Source organism: Pectinophora gossypiella, chromosome Z (assembly GCF_024362695.1).
Source record: "Pectinophora gossypiella chromosome Z, ilPecGoss1.1, whole genome shotgun sequence".
Taxonomy (NCBI): Eukaryota; Metazoa; Arthropoda; class Insecta; order Lepidoptera; family Gelechiidae; genus Pectinophora; species Pectinophora gossypiella.
In genome coordinates, this window is record NC_065433.1 from 27080511 (window position 1) to 27099479 (window position 18969).

General features: G+C 37.3%; 1 protein-coding gene across 1 annotated transcript; it reads left to right on the plus strand.

The window, feature by feature from the left end:
* Positions 1-162: 162 nt before the first annotated feature.
* LOC126380371 (protein unc-50 homolog) lies at positions 163-18889 on the plus strand. The gene is made up of 6 exons (XM_050029756.1): positions 163-593; positions 889-954; positions 5113-5233; positions 6224-6360; positions 10734-10835; positions 15542-18889. Exons 1-6 carry the CDS (start codon positions 359-361, stop codon positions 15676-15678), a joined length of 798 nt encoding a protein of 265 aa, XP_049885713.1. The 5' UTR covers positions 163-358; the 3' UTR covers positions 15679-18889.
* Positions 18890-18969: the final 80 nt, after the last annotated feature.

Sequence of the window (18969 nt, forward strand, 5' to 3'; positions counted from 1 at the left end):
AAGACAGAATCTACGATTACGAAATCCTGCTTTTTCTGCGTTACTCAAAGAACTTACATAATGAATGTAGAAGGCTTAATTATTTAGAATCCATTGCTAGCAACAACAAAAAAACATTTTGACGTTCACTTGACACATGTCAATGTCAAAACGACCGCCCTCCCTTGATCGCTCGAGAATACGTCACGATTGGAGAAATTCGTCATTCCTACTTGAGTTTATACTTTAATTAAATAAATAATTTTGTGTTCAAACTATAGTATTTACAAATACAGAGATTGTTGAAGTCTTTACTGTTAGGCTGCATCGAAATTGTGGATATCATAGGCACAGTAGTTGTTGAAAAGTTGATACAAAGATGAAGTATTCGACTTCGCCGACTCCAAGTCTGAATAATTACCCTCGCAGCACCAGCCCGCTGCCCGCACCAGCTAATTACCAGCCCACAGTCGCCAGCGCGGCCGTCAAGCGGTACAAATATCTCAGGAGGCTCTTCAAATTCAATCAAATGGACTTCGAGTTTGCGGCCTGGCAAATGGTTTACTTGTTCGTTGCACCACAAAAAGTCTTCCGGAATTTTAATTATAGAAAACGTAAGTGTTATAGAGGATTTTTATTTTTTTGCCGACTATAGCCAAGCAAAAGGAGAGTTATGTGATTGTCTGCTATGTATGTATGGTTATATGTCTGTTCTCTCCTAATTTCCAAATCACTTAACAGAATATAACAAATGAGGTGTTACTAGAAGTGCCTTGATTGTACGCTGTTTATAAGCTATGTGGTGTCAACCTTAATTCAATATAGTCCCCTTTACAGGTCTAAAACTAATGAAATCAAAACAAAAATATAATATTCTATGTTAAACAAAATAAAATTCTTACATTGCAGATACAAAATCACAGTTTGCGAGGGATGACCCAGCATTTCTAGTGTTGCTGTGTATTTGGTTATTTTGTAAGTATTCTTTGATATATAGTTAGTGATCTTTTAATTAAACTACAGCTTTTAAAAGTAACACACATAAGATGATGGATTTGGTTTCATTCCCGTCATTCAGCTTTCCAATTCATTTACTTTGAACAATACACAATGTATGAATCCAGGTTTTATTAGATCTTTACCTATGAAACTGCTGTTTTTTACTGATAGATAAGAAAGTATTCATATGAAAACTTTTTATTTTCTTAACCATGTACTAGCCATTATATTTTTATGGTTTTGTTGTTTTATTGGGAGTTCATTAATGCTATAGAATCAGGAAAAGAACCTGTAAAACTTTTTAAGGGGTTAAAAATTGCCTCATTGATGTTCCTAAAAATAAACTGGAAAAACAAATGAATATACCGTTTTTATTTAAGCTTCAGTAAGAAATGAATTTGAAATTAGAACTCCTAGTAGAACACAAGATATAGAACTTTAACTAAAACAGTAATTTCTTAGGCTTTATACATTTTCATTCAACAACAAGTGCCTTAAATTACGCCAGATGTGGTTTAGGCCATCTATGAATTTTATAACTAAAAATAAACAAATAAATATAACACATGACTTGGCTGTATGGGCTATGATCCCTTTGCCTGTCCTATGGACAAAATAACCAAAAATAAAAACAACAAGTGCCAATGCGAAATGAAATGTAAACATTTTTAATTATATTATTTTTATTGTTCTGCTAATCTGTAATTGGGTCCTGAATTATTGAAGTATACTGTTTGAAACAGGGTGTTAGTGACACTGTACTGGGAATCACACCGATTTTTCAATAATTGTATAAGTCTTCTTTTTCTTATACTCTTTGCCAATTTCATGTATATGTGACCACCAGGAGTGAAAACCTGGTGACCGAGAACACAGGGTCATACATAGCTCAGGCACCAGATTCTCACAAAATGTATTGTTATATTATATAACAGCCTTCGTGGTCTAGTGGTTAGAGCGTTAGGCTCACGATCTGGAGGTCCGGGTTCGATTCCCGATGGGGACATTGTCGAAATCATTTTGTGAGACTTTTCTTTTGTTTGGTAAGGACTTTTCAGGCTTGAATCACCTGATCGTCCGAAAAAGTAAGATGATTCCGTACTTCGGAGGGCACGTTAAGCCGTTGGTCCCGGCTATTAGCCGTAAAAAGACCTCCACCAACCCCCAGTGGAGCAGCGTGGTGGAGTATGCTCCATACCCCCTCCGGTTGATTGAGGGGAGGCCTGTGCCCAGCAGTGGGACGTATATAGGCAGTTTATGTACTTATGTATTGTTATATTACAATGGCATTACTTTTTTTGTGAGAGTAAATAAATATTTTTAATTGTGGGCTGAATCTTCCCCCAAAGATTTTGTTACAAAGGCCCTGTATATTAGGTGCCCATTTGATTGTTACAGCACCAATTATACTTAACATTAAGTAAAAATTTTGGTGTAACATTAAGGAATAATAGTGCTGTAAAATGCTACCCTTGACTTTTAGGTTATAGGACACCTCAGACACTCCATATTAAAATTCTCATTCTTGTGTGCTGCTTTACGGAAAATAGGGCCAGCGTAAGTGCGAGCGAGGCAGAAAATGCGCGCGCGCTCCCCCTTACTCTTTAGTGGTTTATAGCCATTTAAAGTAAAGACCCAGAGGGGGTGAGGTAAACCTAGCTCGGCGCTCGATACGAATTAGTGCGGGGCGGAAAGTTACCGTTCTATATGCGTTATTATTCTTTATTCTATGCACAATAAGCTGAAGTTATTTTTTTTTTAATCTATTTATATAATTTCTCTACTGCTTTTGCATACGATGTACAAGAAATGGACCGAAGAATCATATACAAATGTCTGAAACAGGCGAAGGAATGGTTAGTGCACGAAAGAAGTGTTTAAATTAGCAAGGGGCTCTTGTATAATATTGTGTTTATTTGCAATGTTCTTTGCGAATTGAGATTTTAGTAAAATAAATCGTAAACATAATATGTTTTACTTTTTCGGACAATCAGGTGATTCAAGCCTGCAATGTCCTTACCAAAGGACGGTATCAAAAAGTGATTATACTCGTGAAAGTTTTTATACTCTGCAGGAGTTTTTTAATGATTAGTTTTTTTTAATGAGTTTTTTTTAATGATTAGTTGTTTAAGTACTTTAGTTTTACGTCTCAATTATGTATACTTGTTATTATTTATTTTGTTTAAGCCTAAAAAATATGCTTTAACTCTCTTTTAAATTGCTGTGCCCAATCCGGGTCCATATGTGTTACATACCTTATATTACCAACCTCCTACCATGTGGAACGCAATAAATGATATGATTATGATTTCTATGATGATTCCGTGCTTCAGAAGTCACGAACACTAACCCACAGTGGAGCAGCGTGGTGGAGTATACCTCCTGTTGATTGAAGGGAAGCGTGTGCCCAGCAGTGGTGTAAACGTACTTACATGTTAATACGTATACGTATAATATATTTGTTATATAGGTGCTGTTATTGGCTTAGTTTTTAAGTATGATATTTTTGCTATAGTTGTTAAGAGCTGTTGGTCTCCCAAATATTAAATAAATACGTTTTACAGTATATTATATCGTTGAAGAGCATGTGGTCTCATTGGTTGTGTATTTTTTGCTGTGCGAATAAAACAGAATACATTTAATTGCTTATCTTCCCGGGCAAATCGTATAAAACGAATTATTAATTAATAAACGAAGGATATGAGATCACCTATCACCAGATTGAGTCATACTGTAATTGCTGCACTAATTAGGGCCCTTGAAATCGTGTAGTGTAATAGTACCATTACTCTTGCTGATTGGTAATCATTGTAAATATGTATATCATCATCCTCGAACGCATTAATGGCTAGCAGCCAGGCAGCTCTAGTGAATTTTGCCGTGATTACGTATTCCTTATTTTATGCCGTGATGTGAAAATTGCGCTACGCGATTGTGACTTTTTTGTGGAACTTACCCTTGTATTCTAAGATGTTCATGAGCCTTCCTTCCTCCGTCCTCAATTGAGACGACCTCAAGGTCCTCTTTTTCTATGACGTCGCAGTGTGCGTTTTCATACAAATTCCTTAGTAATTTCGTGTTTTGTCGATTAGTAAAAAGTAACTGTGGGTTAAAATAGGCACATCGAAGCAATTCATCTAAGAAATCAACATTGCAATTTGACATTTGCGCATATAAAAGTAAGTGCGCAATGCAAACCAATTTCAAATAGCCATATTGCTTTCTTAGATGAATTGCTTCGATGTGGGCATTTTAACCCCCCTGATTTGACTAGTTAGATATTAGCCTATTACCTTCTCAATCGGACCAAGATTTGTGACCGAGTAGGAGTTCTAATATCTGTGGGTAGGACAAATTATAGTCGTAAGACCGAATGTTCATTTAACCTCCAAACCCCGTTATATTACTATTGTGTCTGGAAATCTCAGTTATACGAGGTTAAAGGACGTCTGCCGGGTCGACTAATTACAAATAAAATTGTGTCCGATATTTTTACAATTGAAGGAGCATGGCATGATGCCAGTGGCGCCATCTGTAACTAACGATTTCGGCAATGAAGGATTTTCCAGGCTACGTTCACAAAAAACAATATAGATGGCGTTGTACAGCTTAAACGTGATAATTACCTATTTTCTCATCACTCGAGTACATAATTATTGCAAAATACAGTGCAATAGCAGAAGCATCATCATCATCATCAGCCCATTAACGACCCCACTTCTGGGGCACGGGCCTTCCCTATGGATGGATAGGGAGATCGGGCCTTAAACCATCACGCGGGCCGAGTGCGGATTGATGGTTATTAACGACTGCTAACACTGACTTGCAGAAGCATATATAAAAATAATTGTTGCTTGATATTTGGCTCATATTACGTATAGAATTATACTGTATTATTGCTTCTCGTTATTTTGATCATTTAATGGAAAATGTAATTGTGGCTGGGTGTAATAAAAACGGTGATCATTTACACCCGAAAACAAAGATAAAAGATCTGTTATCCATGAAATTAGAAAGGGACAACTGTACAGCGCCATCTATATTGTTATAGAATGAAGGTCTTTCATTCTATAATGTTGCGAAAATAGGTAAATCTATTCTATATTTAGAGACTGTGAACGTGGTCATTTCCAGTGTCGTCGATATGCTTCGCGCTGGCGATGGGGCTGGGCTGGCAGAAGGTGTTGCTGTTCGTGCTCTTCGTGGTGTTCGTGGACTTCATCGGCATGGCCATCCTCGTGTCCACATTCTTCTGGTACGCGTGGTCACTGTGGCAAATTCATGCCCAATACGTTTAATTACTAGAACATGGTCATACAATACAGAATGTTTACAAATACAGTGTGTTAGTGACACCGTAACGAATACTGAGGGGGATGCAAACCTTGATTCTGAGTTAGTATCAAGTGGATTTTTTCGGTACGGTGTTACCTACCGTATAAGTACTTGTACGGCTACCTGTACGTACTTGTACGGGGTGTAAGTGACATCGTAACGAATGAGGGGGATGATTCCGCTCATGATTCTGACTTAATATCAAGTGGCATTTTCCATCACAAAAGTATGGAATTGAAAACAACCAAAATAAAAATAAAACAGATGTAAATTTTGCGACGTAAAATTCCACTTTACATATGTAACTCAGAATCATGAGTATTCGGTACGCTGTCATTAACTCCCTGCATATTTTTTAATCATTCCACTGGTAATTAATTGATGATTAGTTTCATAATATTATGATGTACTAGTTCTTTGTTATATAAGATGATCTTCTATCGTATGGGTCGTCAGGTAGATTACCAACCTCACCAGCCCTGGTGTCAGGGCTAATATTGAGCCGCCAAAGGCCTCTGACATGACTCGTGTAACGACTACTTACCTAGATAAAGATAGATAGATAAAAACATTTATTTGGTCTACAAACACACATGCATACAAACAGAAAAAGATTAGATACAGACAAGCAATCAACAGAGACGAAGCTCTGTATTAAACACGCCAGGTATGTATGTGTGCTGCAGCAGCGCAAATCGGTCATAGCTCAGCGCGAGTTTTTGCTCTTACTTATATCAGTAAGTAGTAAACAGGACCAGTGGCTTCACGTGCGGATCGTCTTACCTTTAGACAGTCAGGTGATCAGCCTGTAATGTCGTAACCAATCGTCCTGTGGATCCTGAGCACAACGGTCAACAACTGGAGCAAGAGGCCGTTACAAGGTGATGTGACGTAACACTGGTTATTGCAGGTACATCTGCAACAAGTACTTGCAACGCGACAGCGAGGCGGGTGATGTGGAGTGGGGCTACGCCTTCGACGTGCACATCAACGCGTTCTTCCCCCCGCTGTCGCTGCTGCACTGCTTCCAGATACTGCTGTTCAACAGTAAGTTTCCTTTTTCCCTTCTGGACCCAAACATACGATCGGTTGCCTGACCGAATTTCACGACTATGGTCAAGTCTGTCATATGTCAAATTGGTAATTCGTCAAGTCTTTTTTTCGACAAGTTATGGTATTTGCCAAACACGCTAACGTCGTCAACTTAATCAAGTACGGTCATTCATTAACAATAGAAGTACACTAGTTTATTGTCTTTACATGCGTAAAATAATAGTTTGCCAATTGAATTAATAAATAAAATACATTCCAAAAACATAAAAAAGATATTAAAACATTATTTCTTAAATATAAGCAAAATGCCTAACGTATAATATACTGATATAATTATATAATATGTATGTAATGCTATGTATTATAACATTACTGTATTATAAATTAAAATATGTAGTGTAGTATAACTATTTATGTGCTTCTTTTATACAGGGTGTTAGTGACATCGTAACGAATACTCAGGGGGATGATTCGGACCATGATTCTGAGTTAATATCAGGTGGAATTTTTCGTCGCAAAATTCATGATTTTTTTTTAGTTTTTTAAAATTATTTTCAATTCTATACTTTTGCGATGGAAAATTCCACTTGATATTAACTCAGCATAATCAGCTGAATCATCCCCCTCAGTATTCGTTACGATGTCACTTACACCCCGCACAAGTACATACGGTAGCCATACAAGTAGGTATGGGTGTTAGTGACACCGTAACAAATACTGAGGGGGATGGTTCAGATCATGATTCTGAGTTGATATCAAGTGGAATTTGCAGTCTGCATAGTCATGAAAATTTTTGTGTTTTTTTTAATTATTTTCAGTTCCATACTTTTGCGACGGAAAATTCCACTTGATATCATTTCAGAATCATGGCCTCAATCACCCCTCAAAGTTTTCGTTACGATGTCACTAACACCCTGTATATATTTAGGTACATATGTGTGTATATGTATATAAGACAAATAACATAGTCACTACTGCCTACCCCGCTAGATAAAGTGGGCGTGATGCCACGTTACAATAGGCAATCAATTAATAGAACATGATGTATAGGAAGCATCGAGTAAGCGACAAACTGGTTTTAGAGGGAATCTCGTATACGAGGTACGCCGCATTGATTGGCATTTATGCCTACTCGGTACGATAGTGCACTGTTTTAATGCGACGAATAGGTGCCGAGACAAACCTCTGTGGTTTAACGGCATCATTCAAACTATGTATTTATATTAAGGATATAAAGAAAATAAATAAAAAAAAAATAAAAAGTAAATATTGTATGCACAATCAATAAAGATAAATAAATATTTTATTTTTTAAAACTTTAAGCAATTAACCTTTACATTTATATTCATACCCAACACAGCTGTTTCAAACAAATCAATACATCTATTTGAAGAATTACCAATTTGACATATGACAGACTTGACCATAGTCGTTATATTCGCCTGACCATAAGCAGTTATTGTGACTTGGTTTTAAGTGGCGCGCAGACAAGCTCCTCATTAGAAGGTTTCAACACTATCCTGCTCCTCAACAGCGTGTCAACCAATGGCCCCGATTCCTGGAGAGACCGTCTAATTTTATTTTAAGTTATATCTGTCATTTTCATATCCGTCGAAAAGGATAGGGACGGATGATTCACAGCTCTTAATTTTAGGAAGAATGAGTAAATGAACGTGTCGGGTTATTGACTGATGTAAAATTTTTAGACGGTTGGTTTAGATTTGTGCTTAAAATTGACGTGTGTTCCATAAATTTTATGCTTGTCGATTACCCGTCCCTTTCCTTTTCGGCGGATAAGAAAATGACAGATATAACTTAAAATAAAATTGGATGGTATTTACAGGAATTAGCACCAATGTGTGCTGCCCATACACACTTATGGCGCTGAAGATAAGATAAGGTTCTTTATTTTCCATAAATGCAGTGTGACAGATGTTACAAAAAAATAGAGTTTACCGTGCATTTAAATTATATAATCATGCAAAATTTATAAAATTTAAAATATTAAAGTGTCAATTCATACAAAGGTCGATCTTATGGTCGTTATCTTATGAAACATGGCCGAAAGAGCACATACAATTAGAGTGGCACAACAGGCTCTAGAGCGCGTCATGTTAAGCATCCACGTGGTGGATCGTATACCACCATCATCATCTCCCTAGCATTATCCCGTTTTCACAAGGTCCGCTTACCTAACCTGAAGATTGGACAGGTCCGGTTTTTTACAGAACCGACTGCCTGTCTAACCTTCCAACCCGCGAAAGGAAAACCAACCCAGTACAGGTTAGGTCACATACCTCCGAGAATGCATTTCTCGGGAATGTGGGTTTCCTCACGATGTTTTCCTTCACCGCTGAGCACGTGATAATCATTTATGATCCAAATACAAATTCGAAAACAAATTCGACAATCATTGGTTTAGGCCTGTGCTGTATTCGAACCTGCGACCTCAGAGTGAGAGGCAAGCGTTCTCTGGTGTTCTTGTAAATGGTATACGTAATGGTATAAAGTCGAAGTTGTAAGTAGACGAGAGGCTAGGGTTGAATGGAGATAGCCAGGACGGGAAGGCAACAATGGTCAAAAGCTGTTATTCAATGGTGGCTAAGGTATGGTATGCGATATCGAGGCAAACCACCAACCCAATGGTCGGTTGACATTGTGAGGTATTTCGGAAAGCAATGGATGGGACTTGCTCAGGATCGGAAAGGATGGTGTGAAAGAGAGGAGGCCTATACCCAGCAGTGGGTAAGCCAGCAGGCTGAGTAGCTCACTTACAAGACTGCTACCAGCTGACTAATAAAAATGTGACTCAAATATGGGCTTCAAGTCATGGCCTTGCGATATAGTTTAGAAGTAGAAAATATTTACTTAAATAATTATTGATACATACTTAATAATGTTTAGAATTCGAGAGTTTTGAGATTGTATATTTATTTTTGTTAATTATTGTAAGTTTGTTATTTTTTATTAGATTTATATTAGGTTAGTTAAGTTAGTAAGTAGATTTATAAATTACTTAATTAAGTACCTATTTACCACCTAAATCTTCGCATGCTTATATCTAGCGGATCGTGTGATAATTAGACCATAAAACAGCAGCACGATGGGTGGCGATGGAGTCCCGACGTGCTGAGTAGTAGCAGGGGAGTAGGAGGAGTAGTAATAGCGAAGGAAACAGTAAACACCAACAGGAATACACAGTTTATTAATTAGCACTTCACAAACAAGAACTTAACGAAATTAGATGCTATATAAAATACGATGAAGAATTTCATAATCATAATCATTAATTTGTGAAACATGTGTAACATAACAATGATCTTACAATTTATATTTTGAGTTTCAACATGTCCAGCCTGGTTGGCATACAAATATTTAACACAAAATTGTCTATTTAGATGCTTATAAAAAATATCAATAATAATAAAATACATTAAAATAAATCGGAAACACATTTATAAAATATTAATATTAAACAAAGCAACGTCAACAAAGTAGTAATAAGTCAATAATAATAATGTCAAAGATTAGAATAACAATAGTAGAAATATATTCAATCTCCAATTCAGTATCTGTCATCTAAATATGAATTAATGCTATAATAACATTTATTTACCAAATGTTCATACAATTTCCGTTTTAAAAGTATTATATTATCAATTTTATGTATACTTAAAGGCAGATGATTATAAATCTTAGCACACATATTTAATATACTTTTACTGAATAGAGCACTTTTGCTAAGATGTGAAATATGGATTTTACCTTCATAACGTTTACTTCTGACTTTTTCGAACATGTCAAGGTTAGTTTTTACAAATATAGAAACTTCTAGAATATATAAACTAGGTAGAGTTAACAGGTTCAGCCTCTTAAAGTAGGGTTCACAAGTATTTATGATCACAATTAAAGTTAGTGGGCACGGCCAGAGCTAAGCAGTATAGATGTTGCTCTTATCAAGGTCGGGGATGCAATGAGTCACCGAATAAAAGGAATTCTGAAATGGAATGAGAATTTCGAAATTTAAAATGATTGACGGTAAGAAGGAAAGGCCAGTATGTGCAGAGTTTGTACTCTGCTACAAAACCTACCAACTGCGGGCAACACCGTAAGCGCGCGAGTCCTCTCCCCGACATACGTCACCCGTCACTCTCTCACAGTACTGCATAGAAAGAGACAGACGATCTCTGTCGCGGCGAGAAAGAGTCGCGTGCTTACGGTGCTAGGCCCGCTGTTTGACAAAAATGATTTTATTTTGATTTAACAACATAAATTAGCAGACATCTCGGTGTCACCAAGCTTCCCGCCATCAGACTGCACTGCTGTATCATCAACTTGTAGTAATCATGGTGCTATACGTGTTTCAGACCTGCTGATCCACAAGGGCTTCCTGTCATGCTTCGTGTCCAACACGTTTTGGCTGGCGTCAGTAGTCTATTACCTGTACATCACCTTTCTTGGATACAGCAGTGAGTATGTTTCCATTTGGACCAAGGGGATGCGGTCCTCCTAAGGGGATTCCATATTGGTACCCATGTACCAGCATGGTATAATAAAACAAGGTATGCTCAAAAGTGACAGCTAACATTTCAAGGCCGCGCTGACGTCACCTCACCCTCCGATGCCATTTTGTAAAACGTAAATTACCCACGACTAATGTTTTTAATTTATTTTGCAAGCAATTCTGAACCTTTAGTAAAATATTCACCTACACACTACGATGTCATAGAAAAACGTGATAAAATGTCGTTCTTATTATTAATTTTTTCTTGACTATATAAATAACTTAAATAGAAAAAAGAAAATCTTTTTCGTCAGTTTTAGAGCTATTTTTATATAGTAATCAAATGAATCTTACAGTTCCTCGTACGGTCACGAGCACTAATATGTATACACTTTGGTACCATGTCACATTAACTTTTTTGACAAATTGAACTGTCAGTCTCAATAAATGTCAAATATGTTAGTGCGACAGAGTCTTAAAGTGGGTACATTATATTGCTCATGACTAGTCATGACTGTACTATTTGAGTAAACAAACATATTGTTTTGGTTATATTTTTACACTACAACCCTTTGCGCAGCGATTAAATGCAAAATCATCTTATACGTATTTATACCCTAAAGATTGGAGAGAAGAAAACTTAGAAAAGTTTACTTTCAATCAAAACTGCCTTTTCCTACTGGCTGCTCTCCTTTTTTATAACTCATCCTTCAGACGGGATACACGCCAAGTTGCTCCACATTTCGTAACAGTTTATCACGAATTTCAACTAGACAGTATGGAGAACTGTCAAAATTTAGGAACACTCAACAGTGCTGCCACCTACATTTGAGCTTTTTTATCCTCATTGCGTTTTTTAAATTACCCAGTGGGTGTATGGAGCATATTCCGCTGCAGGGTTCATTGGTCTTAGTTATGAAGCAAAAGCATCCATTAAATGTAGAAGATAATATTATTAGGGTTGGATATAGGATTATTTGCAAAAAATAGCGATCGGCACATTGTTAATACCCGGAATAAAAATAAACTTGCTTTACAAGTCAGTCGATTACATAAGATTACTAAATCTTTTATGGGGCAATGTATACGTTTTTACAATAAGATTCCCATTGACATTCAGAATTTGCCTTTCAACTGTTTTAAGACAGTAGTTAAACAAAAAAGGTTATTATAAAGTTAGTGATTATTTAGAAGATATGAATGCATGGGATTAACTATCTGAGAACTGATATTAGGCAGCTAAATTACTCAATTGTATACCAATATTTTTTTTTTAAAGGAACGTCTAGGGCCCTGTGCCGAGGTTTTTCTTGCAGCTTCTTTTCCCCGGCTATACAGGTTGTGAGAAGCTGCAGTAGTTTTAGGCGGATGAGACGTTCGTTATGTAAAATTGACGATTCAAAGTGTAACTATGTTACCTATTGAATAAAGATACTTTTGAATTTGAAGTTGCGAACCTCGAAAGGAAAATTAGAACCCTTGTAGGTATGTTGTTGTTCGTCCGTCTGACTGTAAGGACTCTTTCTCTCAGGAACGCGTGGAGGTATCAAGTTGAAATTAACATCTAATACTTATGTGGCGGACCCAACTAGTTGGCCAGCTGGTTTCGCCCACATGCAACAGATGGCGCCACATTCAATAATGCAGTCTTAAAGCAGTCGTGAAACGCGATATTGAAGTTTACACAGCAACACGCATATATACAACTTCCAACATAACACCGTTGGATCGTCGATCCCTAGTCACACTAACTTGTGGCTAGCGGGGTACTATGCTCTGTTCGGTACCCCGAAAACATATTCGTGGGGAATCAAAACCTATGGGGTAGTTCCCATAGACCTAAAATCATGTTTGTCGAAGAAGGTCTTACAGCACAAGTAAAAGGAAAAATCCGAATATCGATACTTTCTTGTTCTATCACAAAAATAATTGGGATTACAAGTTTATTTTCAGTTGGTAAATTAATCGCGACATATGTCGATGTATGGAGATGGAGACAATAGTTTTTATAACGGCAAAGTCAAAGGTTCCCTTAGTAACTTTGGTAATTTACGACATTTTGGATGGAACCCTCGATGTGCGAGTCAGACCTGCACTTGATCTGTTTTTTTTTTTTAATTTCACGGGCTAAAGAATCTCAGGCTCCAGCCTTGCACAACAAAAAGGTTTTACCTAAATAAAATTGAACAGATCTATTAACTTTCAGATTATGGAAAAGTGATAGAAAGTGGTAAGTTTTATTATTCCGTAGAATTGTGGGGTATTGTAGATTATAATAACCGGTATCTTTATATATTCATAACTCTATTATAGCAGGGTGTTTCTTCAGTGGTTGCCAATTGGATTTCTAAATATATCGTTCAAATAATTAGTTCAAATTCGCGTAGGTATATCGATAATAATCACATTCTAAGAAACGCATCAAAACATCGGTCCTTACCGCAGGGTAGGCATTTTAAATTCCACGTACCCCTTCATGCAACGTTACTTACCCTTCAGGAATACGCGTACTACAAATTGGGAACCACTGCGCCTATTTTCAGCTTCAGATTGTCTCTAACATGTTCTTGAAATATTTACATTGCGTTATTAATAAATTCTTCTGATCTATAGTTTTGAACTATCGATAGCATCTATCTATCCCTGCCTATCGATACTATTAGTTTTCTTTCAACTATCAGTGGGCACAGAATTTTATTTATGGATTAGGTAAGTAACAATACGAACAATGGTGCTAATTCCTGTAAATACCATCTAATTTTATTTGAAGTTATATCTGTCATTTTCTTATCCGCCGAAAAGGAAAGGGACGGGTAATCGACAAGCATAAAATTTATGGAACACACGTCAATTTTAAGCACATATCTAAACCAACCGTCTAAAAATTTTACATCAGTCAATAACCCGACACAGCTAAGTAGACAGTACGTCAAACGGATTGCATACCAGCGACGTATCTTTTTGATTCGCCCGGGTTATTTATTCATTTACTCATTCTTCCTAATATTAAGAGCTGTGAATCATCCGTCCCTTTCCTTTTCGACGGATATGAAAATGACGGATATAACTTAAAATAAAATTAGGCGGTGTCTGCAGGAATCGGGGCCAATATACTTATAAACAATTTGGGCATTTTTTTGGGCACAGTAGTTCTTTCTAGTGTTCTATTTTTGTTGGTTGAGATCTCCAGTCACTAAAGTCAGTCGTTTTGATTGCTAGGGTCTGTATTTTTTTTTAGATTGGGGGGTCCAAGTGAGCCCGAAACGCGCGCCATACAAGTATGAGCAAATAGTTCATACTTCAACTTTGCACTCCACTCGTCCGCAAAATCTGCGACGCACGGAGCTCTGCATTATAACCTGCAGTGCAAAAAATCAAATATCAAGCAAAAAGATCCCTCCTAATCACAGGAAAGCTAACACTTTAATATGACCGGTTTTTTTAGCATAAAAATACAGCTGGTAAAGTGGCTATGGAATTTGAGAAGCAGTAGAGCTATCGTATTTATCTGTTTGCAGGAGTAGTAAAAGAGTGTGGGGTAGAACCGGCGACAGCGGTTCTTATACAAAATGCGCGTTAGGGCCTTTCCAACCTCTTTCTAGATCAAAGTTTCTTTTCCGTTTACTTCCTCTAATCCGCTTTAGAGCAACATTGTGGAGTATGTTCCATACCCCCTCCGTTCAATAGCCCATATCCTTGATGAGACTGGAGTTGATCTGACTGCTAAAACTTAAAATTAAGTTAGTGTCACAATGTTTTATTGATAAGACTTTTGATTGTTAAGGTTACATACGATAACATAACATAGCATCATGCCTGTATCCCCGAAGGGGTAGGCAGGGATGACGCTAAACGCACACACACTCCTCGTCAGCTATATTTAAGTTCCATGTGTGCGTCAAGCTAGCGGCCTCAAAAAAAATGGGCACGAAAAAATAATTTGACCATACCAAAAATTAGTACTCTTATTGAAAAAAATAGTACCTGTTGTAAAAAAATTAGTACCATCACGGTTCTGGATTTATAGCCATGTTTTATTGCACTTGCTAGCTTGACGGTGAGCGAAATTTGGCGAGAGTTAACGACAAGGTCTTTCGCTTTGATTTAAACGCCAAAAAATAGTACCGAAATAGTACTCACCCCCTGCAAAATACCGAAATTAGTACTTCAACGGTTATAAAGGCAGTTCTTTGATCCCGCTGGCTTGACGTTTTGAAAATACCTATTATCTGGGGAACGCTTGCATACTTCAGTATGTAACTAATGTCAATAAACTCGTATGAAATAGTACTCCCTACCATCATAATTTTGATCCGATTCTTTTGTAGAAATATGTTAAAAAATCATCATAACCTATGCCATACATTTATCAAGACAAGTACAGTCGCGAACAAAATTATTACACATGCTCAAGAATGTTGTCAGATTTTAGTAATAATAGTTATGTTGACAGCACACGTGAAATGGTTTGCATACCAGCGAGACACCTTTTTGATTCGCCCGGGTAATCGATTAATTTACTCATTCTTCCTAAAATTAAGAACCGTCAATCATCCGTCCCTTACCTTTTCGGCGGATAAGAAAATGACATGTATAACTTAAAGTAAAATTAGGAGGTGTCTGCAGGAATCGGGGCCAATAAAGAGTTTGTTACGTTATTTCTGGTTTCAGATTTGCCAGTACTGCGCAATACGCGGGTGTTCCTGCTGCCTCTGCCTGCCCTGTTCCTGGTCTACCTGGCCACCCTGGGCGCCGGGTGGAACCTGAGCCACATGCTCATCAACTTCTACCACTACCGGGTGCTATAGCTACAACAATAACTCACCTTGATCTACATCTCGGAGGCTAAAAACACCACATCGAAGCAACTAGGGACTTTCCCAATCGACGTTCCCCAAAAACACGATAGATGGCGGTGTTAAGTTCTCCCTTCATTTAAACTTCTAATTTCATGGATAACAGACATACTTATGCATCTTTTATCTTTGTTTTTGGGTATAAATGATGACCCTTTTTATTACACCAAGGTACAATTACAACTTCCACCCGTTATTATTCTGGTCATAAAAAAAGATAAGCAATGTAAGTAGCAACATCCTAATTGCTAATTGTGTACCCCAACAATGAGAAAATAGGTAACTATCACGTTAATAGTGAACAACGCCATCTATCGTGTGTTTGGGGAACGTCGATTGGAAAAACTCTCATTCATGTGAAAAACAATATCGCTATAAGTCACACCAGGGGGGTTAAAAAAGCCACATGGAAGCAATTCATCTAAAAAAAGCAATATTGCAATTTGACATTTGCGTATATAAAAGTAAGTGCCCATTGCAAACAAACGTCAAATTGCAATATTGCTTTTTTTAGATGAATTGCTTCCATGTGGCCTTATTAACCAACCCCCTCCCCCCTGTCATTTTCGTATCCGTCGAAAAGGAAAAGGACAGGTAACCGACAGGTATACAATTTATGGAAATTAAGACACAAAATAAAGGCGACATTACATGTCAAACAGATTGCATACCAGCCAGATGCGTATGCAATGTGATCAATCATCCGTCCCTTTCCTTTCCAGCGGAAAAGAAAATGACAGGTATGAAATAAAATTAGGTATCTGCAGGAATCGGCGCCAATGTCAACAATAGGGTAGTTTCCAACTAGTCAAATCAGTTACTTTTTACTAATAGTCAAAACACTAAACTACTATGGCATTATTAAAGCACATAATAACGGGTTCTTACCGCGTTTAAATGGGGATATGAGACTCCCGATATTGGATTATGGATCTACCTACTCTACTCCAATCTCATCAGTCATCCCGTGATCATGGCACTTGCAACAGTGTCGAAATATCGGGAGTCTCATATCCCCATTTAAACGCGGTAAGAACCCGTTATTATATGCTTTAATTATGATAATAACCGCGTAAACTTAAAACAATACTATGGCATTTATAAGAAAAGCAACCTGTGACGTCATATCATCATCAGCCCATTAACGTCCCCACTGCTGGGGCACGGGCCTTCCCTATGGATGGATAGGGAGAACGGGCCTTAAACCACCACGCGGGCCCAATACGGATTGGTGGTTATTAACGACTGCTAATGCAGCCGGGACCAACGGCTTAACGTGCCTTCCGAAGCACGGAGGAGCTCGAGATGAAAACTTTTTTTATTGTGGTCACCCATCCTATGACCGGCCTTTGCGAAAGTTGCTTAACTTCAACAATCGCAGACCGTGCGCGTTTACCGCTGCGCCACCGAGCTCCTCACGTGACGTCATATAAAAAAAAGAAAAGTTTTTTTTCACCTTTAGATCTGTCTTTATTTAGCAACCAGGGGGGTTCAAATGGCCACATCGAAACAATTCATCTAAGAAAGCAATATTGAAATTTGACATTTGTTTGCATTGCGCACTTTTATATGCGCAAATGTCAAATTGCAATATTGCTTTCTTAGATGAATTGCTTCGATGTGGCCATTTTAACCCACCAGGTTTTCATAATTTACCTTTGACCCAGGAAACTACCCAATTGTCAAATAGCAACATTGCTTTTTAGTTGTGGCTTTTTAGCCCACTGATAAGTTTTATTGGTCTTGAAATTATTTTAAGGCTAGAGAGAATTAGGTAGATGACACGATTGCTAGGTTATGTGCCACCTTAGGTCGCAAAGCCAAAACTATCTTTATTTAATAAGTAACATGGTTACTTAAACCATAGAATAAAGAGTAAATAGGTGACCATTGGTGATGACATAGCCAGTGGCAGTCCTAGGGCGCCGTTTTAGAGGGGGCGTTAAAATCAACCAAGACGGGACCACTCTGGCCGGCAGCCCCGGATCCACCAGGGAGTAACTGGATTGGGCACACCTGCCCTGTGCATTATACCTCTTAGCGGCCACATAAAACTCGTACATTTAATGGATGGCGACGTAAACGACATTTTTAAAAGAATTAATTAAGTATATTTCGGTGGCCGTAAACTAATCGAAAAAACTGTCTTTTCAAGTCTTGCACCACCTAAAATATTTTGCTATGGACGCCACTGAACATAGCGCATAAGCGTTTAAGGTCGGCCATTTCACGTCAACAGAGACTCCGCCATCTTAGGAAACCGTAAGTGAACTGCTATTCGACTGCTAAATGTAATTTTACTATTAGTTATTTCCATGGAAGTGCAGAAGGCTTGGGAAATTAAACAAAATTCCATTAGAGATATAAAAACTATTTGACTTGCATAATGAATGGTTTATGGTTGGATTCTAAGTCATAATCAATAACGCGTTTTAACTTTTCATTGAGCTTACGGACATTACACTAGTTAATGCTGCTAAGGTCTGCCAACTACCTTGCTTTGACTTGACTTATTGTAGATTTGCCTCAACTGGCATTGACTACTTGGCCGGACCAATGGGGAAGGTCAATGACTCACACGAAACGATGATGACCTTGTGCACGGTCATGGATCTACTAAGTACTTTTAAATTATTTGTAATAATTATATTATTATTGGTAAGCTACCTCTCTAAGGCTACCAGCCTGCCTTCCTTATTGTAAACTATTTGAAAATCAGTTCAAAAATGCAATATTTTTGTTGAAAATAAATTAATCCTTTTGAATGCCACATTCATTGTTACTTAAAAAAAAATGTAAATATGATGCTCATTTTCTAAAATATATTACCAACTTGCTTTTTCTCTAACGTTTTTTGTAGTGTGGCGTCAAAAGATTAACATTAAATGCGGATAATGTATATTATAATTCGTATTTCTAAGTGACAATATGAAAATAAGATCAGATAAGGTGTTCAGGGAATGGTGTAAAATATCAGAATGTTACTGGTTATCTCATACAGTAGGTAACCGTTTTTAGAATTAAATGTTGCCTTTGCTAACAACGACATTGTTATTATATAAATACCCTCGCTTAGAAGGTATATAGGTTATTATTTGGTATTTTACACCAATCCTTATAAATTTAACTCGAAATAAACACAAGCAATAAAATTTCGCTTTTTTTCTAGTTGCACAATAATAAGGTATATTGTAATATATGAAATAATTGTAACTTTATTATTTTTAATATAAATAAATTTTA

Excerpts from the sequence above, each read along its gene's own strand:
- LOC126380371 (XM_050029756.1), top strand. The coding sequence starts at position 359 with ATGAAGTATTCGACTTCGCCGACTCCAAGTCTGAATAATTACCCTCGC. Across the intron at positions 955-5,112 it reads GCTGTGTATTTGGTTATTTT|TGTCGTCGATATGCTTCGCG; the intron begins GTAAGTATTCTT and ends GGTCATTTCCAG. Across the intron at positions 10,836-15,541 it reads CACCTTTCTTGGATACAGCA|ATTTGCCAGTACTGCGCAAT; the intron begins GTGAGTATGTTT and ends TTCTGGTTTCAG.